General features: G+C 46.8%; 1 protein-coding gene across 2 annotated transcripts; it reads right to left on the reverse strand.

Annotated features, from left to right (window-relative positions):
• Nucleotides 1-2,438: 2,438 nt before the first annotated feature.
• Nucleotides 2,439-4,164, reverse strand: LOC6902010 (sodium/potassium-transporting ATPase subunit beta-1-like). Of its 2 annotated transcripts, none has more exons than XM_033383927.1 (2): nt 3,688-4,164; nt 2,439-3,623 (listed from the first exon to the last, which is right to left on the reverse strand). In XM_033383927.1, the coding sequence occupies exon 2, from the start codon at nt 3,607-3,609 to the stop codon at nt 2,644-2,646; it is 966 nt and encodes a 321-aa protein (XP_033239818.1). In that variant the 5' UTR covers nt 3,610-3,623; nt 3,688-4,164; the 3' UTR covers nt 2,439-2,643. The 2 variants fall into 2 exon arrangements, with proteins under 2 accessions (XP_033239818.1, XP_002133544.3); XM_002133508.3 differs by having other exon boundaries at nt 3,697-4,161.
• Nucleotides 4,165-10,514: the final 6,350 nt, after the last annotated feature.

Genomic DNA, 10,514 nt, shown 5'->3' on the forward strand with positions numbered 1-10,514 from the left:
GGTACGCTCTAAGAATGATCTAGCAGAAACATCTCTGGGTAGGGAGTCCAGCAGTCGACTCGCCCCATATTCTCTTTCGGAAAAAAACAAAAGCTTTCCCCCCTCCAAACGCCAACGCTTTTAAAGCCCATCAAAGTTTATTTATGAAATTTATAATTTTAGTTTTCGAACGAAACAAATGGGGGAGATGGATGCTTGCACTGTGAATGCGGAGGGCACATTGTTCAGCTCCAGATCCAGATCGCACTCAGTTGCTCTGCAGGGTCAGCTGCTGCCACTCTTGACTCTCCTGACCATCGCTGCCGCAGTAGTTGAGGACAGTGCTCTTGATGGCCTGGTAGCGCTGGCCCTCGGCTGCGGTCGAGCAGGACGAGTCTGTGCCGATCACGTCCAGCATCTCCCAGTCCAACTGATCGATGAGCATGTCGCACTTGGCCGCGTCGGTGGTGACATGGAAGGTCTGGAAGTACTGCTCCATGTCTGCGAACCATTCGGGGACGCGTTCGCGCTCGAAGAGCGGAGGGCGAAAGATGGCCACGCCAGCAGTCACGTTCTCCAGATCGGCTCCGAACAGGAGGTAGTCAGATTTAGCAGAATTGTTGCCCATTGAAAAGCTGATCTTATCTTGACAAGTACTCGTATCACCAGTTTGCCACGAAGCTCTGTAAGCGACTGATTCGATTCACTGGCTTGGCGATTAGCCTCGCTTTAGGGGCTCTATCGCAGCGAGAGCTCCATCGTGTATTTATCGAGTGGTGGCGCCCCGTCATCGGCTCATAGGGTACACTTGTTGCACAAATGTTTGTTTGGAAAGTGTAGGCAGACTGAGGGCTGTGATTTGTTGAATCGACTGCAGCCTGCCGTTATAACCATATAATAATCTTCAAATGTTAAGATGCACATGATAATGCACTCCGTTTGTAAGATATTCAGATGACTCTCGAAGGATATTTCAAGACGCTGATTAAGAAACAATTTCTTAGACTTCTTTTAGCTCCGTCTGGATATTTTCAAATAGTTATACAACTCTATCGAAAATTCGAAGACCCTCTCTGACTCCTTCAGATGCAACTCTGTACCATCTAAAACCTGAAGTCTGGTTAGCACTGGTTAGACTCCCTGACACTCTTTCGACACCCCTTCGGACTTATTTCTGGTCGTCTCGTTTGACTGCCAGTGACTTTGGGTGTGACTTTGCCCTAGCCCTGCCCCTGGTCAAACACCGCACAATGATTGAGTTTGGAGTCAAGGCCAAACTGGGAAAAGTTTATCGTTTAACTTTGCTGCCGGCGGAGCTGGGGGTGAGGCAAAGATGAGGTGGTAGCCTGTAACTGTAGCTGTAGCTGGGTCTGGAGCTGGGCCTGGGGATGGCCCAGAAGCAAAGTGAGAGGGTCAACAGCTGGTGCTCGATGGCATTTGTATTCCGAATTGGCCACACTACTGATTCATGGGTTTCATTTTCCGGCGGTTTGTCTGCTGAAAGCGAATTGAATGGCATAAATCAGTTGGCCAGACAATAATGAAAATGCCTTGGCCATATTGCCACACTTATGTGAGTATCTCTGCCCTGTCCTCCCTGCCCCCCTGCCTCCCTGCTCACCGTTCTGTGTGTGGGGACGAGTATTGTTATGTTGTTCGGATATTCTATATTGTATATTGATATTCATCTCAAAAGTTAATCAAGCAAAAATGTTTGCAACTTTTATTCCACAACCCAATCCCAGGCTCCACTCTGTCCAGTCCAGTCCTGCTTTAAGAGCTGTATCTCTTTCTCTCTCTCTCTCTCTCTGTACCTCTCTACGTGTCTCATCGCAGCAGCAATCTTTAAGCTTAAATTCGTGTCCAGGGCATAATGGCCCACAGCATAATGGATAGTCGCGTGCAATCCGCTTATAAGTGGGATATTCTGCAGTGGGATACTCTGAGGGATGTTCGGGGTATGGTATCGGTATCCTTGTGCATCCTTGCATGTGCGGTTCGTGTGGCATGTAACAAATGCCGGCTGGATGCCACGCGAGTTATGGGAACGCATCAAGGTGCTGCCTGGCCTGCACTGGCCCTGTCCCTAGCCGCTTGCATGCTGCATAGATTTCAAACCCACAAAGCAACTGAAAATCACTGGAGTCCTGCACCTGGCATCGACCAAATTATTACAGTTTTGTGTCTTTGGGTTTGCCAAAAGGAAAACGAAAGTTCAGACATCTACAAATTATGTTGATGGATGGTACATATTACTCGTACAACTGGGGGCATGTACCTACTAGTGCATGCAGCAATACATGCAACTATTGCAACGCTCAATAAACCTATTGGGGAAGGTGTGAAAATACCTTAAGACGTACATTTAGCTGTGCAAAACACTAGATATTTATTTATAGGATATTATTAAGATACATTGATGCCCAAACCCTTGCATTCCATTAATGTATTACCAAACGTACCGAATACAATTTTCAGCACATAATTTTCAATCAAAATGTTTGGTTTTGGATGTTTTTGCTTTAAACATTTCAAAGATTCAAGATACAGACTACAGATTGCCAAGACTCGCTCTTGGTAACAATTTTTACCTACGTTTTTTCAGAATTTGAGCGTAAAAGTTATCATTTGTTGGGCATATCATGAATAATATACATGGTTCAGTTAGTTCACAATTATCTGGAAGGCCACCGAACCCATGCGATCGCCAGGAGCGGCTTTGTATATGATGTTTTTGGCCCAAGCGCGGCATTCGACGTCCAGCACCTGACCCTGGGGCAGGGACTTGAACTGAACGGGGATGAGGGGACTCAAGTAGCCCGGCTGGTTCAGATAGGGATAGTAGTAGGCGGGGAATCCACGGCCGTGAGAGTAGCTGATGTTATCGAAGTTATCCTTATTGTGGCCCTGAGCCAGAGCCCCAACCTGACTTGCCTTGCAGCTTAGCCAGATTTGCTTACGCTCCTCGTAGATCGTTTCGTTGATGTGGGCTTGCAAATCTTCTGGCATCTCCTCGAGCGGCATATCGTACGTTTCGGGCTTCCAGCCGAAGATCCTGTTGAGCTTGATGAATACGCAGGGCTCGTTCGTCTTGTAGCCATAGCTATTTGCCTTTGAGCAGCCCTCAAACGACTCCATATCCACCAAGCACACATCACTGGGTCTCTGGATATCTCCGAACTCGCAATTCTTACGGTCCACAGTGGTGTTGTCATACGCGTTGAGGAAATCGTCAATGAGCTCGATCCAGTTGTCGTTATTGCTTGGGTTCTTGGAATCAATCGCAATGACCATGGGGCCCTCGACGTGAATGAGCTGCGGGCGCACTGTCAGCCCCGGATTGGCTCCTATTAGGGACCTCTCCAGCTGCAACTTGGGCTCCGTCATGCTGATGCCGTCAAGCAGCACCTGGATGCAAATCCAGAACAAGCTTGCCAGAAAAGCATAGAAGATCGCGTAGAATACCATAAACTGGGCCCATGTTTTTGGAGTACGGCCCAGGAAGGTTCCCTTTTCGCGATCGAAGATCATTTGCCCGAGGGTGGGCTTCTTCGGGGGTTCCGGCAGCAGGAATTGCACCCTCTTTCGTCTTTCGCAATTCTTCTGCGAAGCAGCTCTAGCTCCTGCCATTTTTTTTGTGGCTCCTACAACATATATTCCAAAAACGGATATATTTTATAAGTGATATTCTTAAGTTTAAATAAATACTTTAAATACTTTTCTTGGCAGTTGCAGCGACTGTAGTACCTGTAGACCAACTATGACTTCTCTCAACCGACGTTCTCTTCCAACAGCTGCTTTCGCTGACGAACCTTGAGCGCTGTCCACCTCTGGAGAATGGGGATGTCAACTTGTGTTGAACAAGCACGAGTTCGCTAAGCGCGGCCAACTTCGCTAGATTGTCTTGCAATTTTGATTGAATTTTGCACACTGGGATATATTGCATGCCATAGACGCACATAAAGTACACAAACACTTTTTAATTGGGCACAAACAAACACAAAGGAATGTCCAAGTGGCCACAAAAATGTGGGATGATTTGCTGTCGCAATGGATTAAAACTCAGGCTGGACTTGGACTTGTATTCGGCTCTCGGCTATACAGCCGGGACGCGTGTTGTTCTCTCGAGATACGATCACCAAATATCATCCACAAAGCGGGCCCGATCCGCGATGATCGGTTGCATGTTAATGAGTCAGCGTTCTCTTGTCCCTCAAGCAATCGCCAGAAATTTCCAGGCCGTTTGGCGGAAGAGCGGTCTCAAAGGGTTCTCGAATTCAGTAAACAGAGGGGGAGCACTGCCATACGCATGGGGGTTTCTCGGGAATGGAGTGTGTACAATATATAACCATTATCAAGTGTCAGACCCGTTGTTTACTCAGTCAGCTGCAAATTCCATTTGTCTCCAGATGGAGGGACAATGTCCAGGGTTTGGGGTTGGGTTTGGCTTTGAGTATGGCTTGGGGGTGGACTGGTGCCTGGTGGACTGGTGGCCTGGTGGACTGGTGGGGCTGGCTGACAGAAGCGTCATCAGTTTGCTGTGTGCTGTGTGGCATTCGTACACGTCGTACAATCAATTGCTATTAGTTTTCATTATACTCAAATTACCATAAAATCACATACCACAACCAAAGTTCCTCCTCCAAAGTCCTCCTCTTCCTCTCAGACGCCATCCACGGCAGACGTAAGTAAGTCTGCCTCCTTCTTGGACCGCAGGGCGAACACTTTTTCGATATTCATGGAATAATTACACTTTATCAGAACGCGCAGAGCAGCACAGTGTCGAGCACTTCATGAATTAACAACAGCGGAAGGGTGAGTCCTTGTGGTCCTTTGCCTTTGCCTCTGCCTCTGCCTCAGCCTCTGCCATGAGAATCACCTGAAATTAGTCAAGTTTTGTTGCGTTTACGTGGAAATGATCGTAATTAGAATATATTGAGCAATAAAAGTGATTTTTATTATTGAACTTCTGGTACTCATAGGTAGTGGCACTGGCTCTTGTGGTCACATACTCCTACCCATACTCGTACTCGTTTGCAGTTGATTTTGTTGTCCAGGCAAATGGCGAACTTTTCCTGAGGGTGGCCGTTGCCTGGCCAGAAGCCTCTAAAGGAACTTTGCCTCTTTTAGGGCCGCCAGGAGCCGGAGAACTTTGTAAGCTTCACTAATAGTCGGGAGCAAGAGTTCTCGTTCTCTTTGGCAACCTTGAAGCCCTGAACCTGGCCCTGTTCCTGGCCCTGGCCCTGTTCCTGTTCTTGCCTCAAATTAACTTTGATGCCTGACACTGGTGCCATAAAAACGCAGCCCATTTGGCTGGCCCTAAACATCCCGTTTGATAAGGCGGAGGAATGGAATGGAACGGAAGAGTAGGAGGTCACTCCGAGACACTCCGCCGCAGACAGAGTTGCATAGTGCACTGAGCGAAAACAGGAACTACATAATATTACATACATATTACGTATGTATATATGGAAAAACGAATGCAGACTTTCGATGTGTTCGATGTTAGAAACTATACTTTGCTATACGATACTATACTTCATCGCGATGGAGGAAAGTTCTGCCTTACCTAGAAGTGTTCTTTCTCTCAGTGTAGAGGCTGGCAGGGATGTGGATGGATGTCTAGGTCTGGGTCGGAACTAAGTACTCGACATATGGGTGCTTTGTGAGTGTTTGTGTGGGTGTTTTGTCAAGAAGCGAATGTCAATAACCAAAAACAGCTGTCAAAACACAGACGCTCCTCCAGGATGATAATGTAATTTGACAATCAACCGAGTGCCACGGAGGCTCTGGCCTCTGGTCCCTGGACTTTGCACTCTGAACTCCAGGCTCTCCGTGCGACTCCGACGGCTAATGCAACGTAATCGATTGGCATTGTGGCAGGCAGAAGGCAGAGCATTTTCTAGGTAATCGACTTTGATGGCCCCATGCAAGTGAACAGGGATTTAATGAGCAGGCAACTGACATGACTGCCTCATAAAGTGCGGGGTCGTCGCCGAGGCTTGGGGCCGCTTTTATGAAAACATTTCCCTTGCCCCATTAAAGTGCGAATGGATAAAAGTCGCTGCCGATGTCCGCCGCTGGCGATGCGGTTGCACTTAGGCCGAAAGGTTCTGGACTACGTCCTCTGTGGCATTGTTTTGTTTTATATGCAACGGGCTTATAAAATTGAATAGAGCCGCGTATTCATAATACTCGTAATGACTGCGCTGTACGGTCCACAACATAACTGCGTATCAGTGTAGGGCTTAATGCGTGCACTTAAATATATAATATAAGAACGTATAAAAAAGTTGCATATAAATGATGGCCTCTGCCTAGGGTGGCTCTGATCGCAGCTTGCTCTTAGGGGTAACACTGGCACTGGCACTCGCTGTGGCACTAGCACTCGCTGCGGCACTGGCACACGTACTCGCTCTGAGGTATCGCTAAAGACCAATCGGCTACGAGTAGATCCCAGCCTATGTTCAATTATTAACCTTTTAATTATTTGATTCATTTTCTAAGATTATATCAGCGACCGCCTTTGAAGATTTCATCAGCGATTTCTCTGCCAAAAACATACTTTATATCCAATGCACTCGTTGCAGAGTTTATGCCGAAGGCACATGCAATTTGGGTCCAGCCCAAAGAACCCCACAATATGTACGTATAGAAAAATGACATTAAAATAATGTTGTGTAAGCGAAAATTGCGTTTACAAATCCAATCTGTGTAGAGGCACGCAGATGCGAAATGCGAAAGGGAATGGGGCATGCTACAGCGGCATGACTGTACCTAGAATGGGCCTCGGAATGGGCGATAGAGAGCACAAAATGTTCGAGTTTTTATAGTAACGCCCACATTAAATTACAAGCGGTCAGATAACTTTGCCAATGGCACTTTGATGATGCCGTTTTCCATTTGCCGCCTGGAACCTGAAGCGTGGATGTGGATGTGGACGTAGACGAGGCCGAGAGTGGTGGGGAGTAGTGGCATAATGCGGCGTCTTTTTGAAGATGAACAACTGCAGGCGCTTTCATTTCCACTGTCAGTGTGCGGGGTGCGGAGTGCGGAGTGCTGCGACATGCGGATGGGATGAACAGGAACCGCAGCAAGAGGTTGCGAGCGGGGGTAGTGGTTACCAAGTGGCAGGCCGTTCGCTTTGCGGCTTGCTCCGGACCGGACCACTCTTAGGAACGCTTCCTGTCACTTGTGGCTGGGACAACAGCCTCACATACTCGTACTCGTACCCGCACACACACACAAGAAAATACCAGTACTCAAAGGCAGGAAGAGCGGAAGGAGGGTAGCGTGGAGCGGGAAGAGTTGCAGGCATCGGCTGAAGAGGAAACTTAACAAGCTGGTCAGGCAGGTAAATAGATAAACTTTCACCGCATGCTCGGCAATTTGACTCCGCTCTACATGCATGTACATGCAAGGTGTTGCCCCAACGGAACTGACCAGGAGGCACGGTGAACAGTGCCGTGGCAGTACCTGGACAGAGAATCGGAGGACCGATTGGCGAACACACATTCCAGAGCCATGGACAAACGTTTCAGATTTGCAAAACATTTTATTCAGTCAATGTCACAACAACAACAGCAACAGCAACAAGGAGAAAACATCTATGTTGTGAGGCCGCATCCCTAGATACCCTTGCAGAGCCCAAATCTGGAATCGTTTGGGCTCATTAGGTACCGAAACCTTTCAGGGTTCTGTATAATACAATGCTCTGTTCCTAGTTGTTCGATTTATATATGCACGATCGGTAAGTGAAGTCTGTTATATCTATAAGTGAGGGCAAAATAACATTTCAGCGGCCGATGTTGATCCGGAATACTCGTACGTAGATCGATCAAGGCTCATTCGGTGGGAAACTTTAAGCCACAGGGAAAATCTGCTGTATCCTCCGCAAGGGTATAGCCACAAAAGCAGCACTGGTTCGTGCATGGGATGGTATAGAAATGGAACGTCTGTGTTTGCGGTGGCCCTGGGATGGCTACTGCTGCTGCTCCTCTTCCCAGAACTGCTCCTTCTCCTGATGCAACTGCAGCACGTCCATCAGTGGCCCATTGTCTGTGTCGCGCATACATAATGAAGCGAACCCGACCCGACCCGAGCTCGGAGCTGGACTGGACTGGACTGGACTGGAGTGGACTGGACTGGGCGAGCACTGCATTTACCTGACCTGGCCACCTCATCATCGTCATCATCATCGTCGGTAGAAAGAGTAGGACCCGGAGTTGAGGGCAGCAGAAGCAGAATCATAATAGTCAGGATGCTAGGGAGGTGATTGGCTGCTGCCTGCTGTTTGTTAGCGTTCATTGAGGACTCGAATCGGACTCCGGACTCCTGGGTCTAGGGTCGAGGGTGGAGGTTGGAGGCTCGTGGGTCTCTCGGTGTCGGATTGTGCATTGAAAGAAGCGCAATTAGCACTTCGATTGTGTTCAGTTGACGCGATTTGCATCAAATTAATGTTTTCATCAGCAGACAAACCGACTGCAGGCATGGGGCTCTGAATAGCATTCAGAGCAGCGGCCAAAACCGAAAGAAAATAGAAGTTGAATGAAGTCAAAAACAAAGTAAACCGTGTCATTGCTGGAGAGAGTACCCGGATTCGTATTGGCACAATGAAGGCTTTAATACCGCAATGGATCTTTCTAGCTAATTTTGCTTACATTTCCTTGGGGAAACTAGTCACGACTACTTGAAAAACCAAGTATTTCCACTCATTCGAGACTTAGTTTTGTTAGAGAAAAGCAATTTGTTGATGGAATGTTAAGGGTTTTGTTGAAATTTATACGATTTCCTCATGTGATCAGAGGACGGCACGCGAGTCTTCTTTTACGGTTTGTGTCGTCTGAAACCAATCTTCAACGTACTTTCTCGACTCCTTTGAAACAAATATTTTGGAAGAAAATGTCAAATGTCAAAACACCTCACGAGAACGGCCACCTGTTCATACCATGATGAGTGTACCTTGGTCCCTTTAATGCCCAAAGATGCCTCTTCTCATGGTATATCATATGACAATAACTATTGCAATACCATCCTCTCGAAATTTGTTCTGCAGCGAAGGAACCACTACAGCCTCTGTCGCAGTGACAATGCCTGCTGCTTCATCACCATAACTTGCACTAAGTTGATCGACGTATTCTTGTCTTGGATCGTAGAAAATCATGCCACGGAAATGTTCGTTTGTTAATTCCATTTTTTTTTTCAAGCCTGATTCGACCATAATATGTCAAACTTTTAAATGGAAGGACCTTTTCATACCTAAAAGGCTACGGACTACGCACTTTCCTATGCACATCAGATGGGACCTTGCCGACCACTGGTCTTGAGAAGACAAGTTTGTATTTTAAGGATTGAAAAATCTGTAATTGATCTTTATTTTATATGCCTTCATAGCTAATTAATTGCTTTAGTTAGACAGGGACAATAAATGAATGCAATTAAACGGAATGGAATGGAAATGAATCTGCTGTTCAGAGCATAAGCAACTTATATCTCTTGGGAATTAATTGAGCGCACACTTTGAACGATTGGAGGACAATGACTGGAGGAGTCGTCAAGCTCAAGGAGCGATGGCAACACTGAAGCAGCTGAGACAGTGGACGGGATGAATAAAGGCGATAACTGTCCACTCATTTGTGTTAAGAATACAAATGAATAATAAGTGCTGCAAATGAATGCCTGAACTAATAAAAGTGGATGAAGAGCGATGCTCCTCTTCTTGTGTAAACTCATAAAAAATTGACAGAAACTCTTAGTCGCAACCCGTAGTAAAGGCAGAAAGGACATGGAGGAGTGATACTCGTAGTAACCTTGAGACACACCGCATCCATCCGCATGCTGATGGACTGTAACCATTCATGTCTAATTCTGTGACAGACTCCTTGTCCTTGCTCTTCCTCTCACACTAGTTGAACTCCAATTGTCATAACAATTGATTGAGGATTTCCCTCATTCGTGGAGGGACACTCCACAGTGTCCTCTCTGTTTTCTGTCTGCAAAGGGGAGGTATGGAATGATCTAAGTGTTTGTCCTGTCTCCTGTCTTGTCCCCCTATTACCGTCATCTATCTGTTCTGTTCTGTTCTTTTCTTTTCCGTTCTGTTTCGTTCTGTTCTCTCCTGTCTCCTGTCTCTTGTCTCCTGGCATCCTTTATTTATTTATTTTCTCTGGTTTCTTTCGCTTTCGCTTTGGTTTCTGGTCGTTCTTTTTTCTCTCCCCCCCCCCCCCCACACTTTGTCTATGGTGTATGGTCTCCAAGTGTGTGGGTGTGTGTGTGTGTGTTTTTCTGTTTTTCCGCCTTTCCTTTCCTTTTCTTTCATTTGCCTTCAATGCAATTATACTGGATAAATATCTTCTTCCGTTTTAGCTGTAATTACAAAAGTTTAATTGAGTTTTCTCGGCTCGTTGTGTTCTTTTTTGCTGCTGCTGCTGTTGCTGCTGTTGCTGCTGTTGTGGGTGTGGGTGTGGGATGGGCGGCAGAAGTTTTTCCCCAGCATTCGTCCTGAAGTTGTCGTATCGTTGTCGCCGTGGCTGCTG

Source organism: Drosophila pseudoobscura, chromosome X (assembly GCF_009870125.1).
Source record: "Drosophila pseudoobscura strain MV-25-SWS-2005 chromosome X, UCI_Dpse_MV25, whole genome shotgun sequence".
In the NCBI taxonomy this organism is placed as follows: domain Eukaryota; kingdom Metazoa; phylum Arthropoda; class Insecta; order Diptera; family Drosophilidae; genus Drosophila; species Drosophila pseudoobscura.

Excerpts from the sequence above, each read along its gene's own strand:
- LOC6902010 (XM_002133508.3), bottom strand. The coding sequence starts at position 3,940 with ATGTGCGTCTATGGCATGCAATATATCCCAGTGTGCAAAATTCAATCA. Across the intron at positions 3,624-3,696 it reads CGCTGCAACTGCCAAGAAAA|GAGCCACAAAAAAAATGGCA; the intron begins GTATTTAAAGTA and ends TATATGTTGTAG.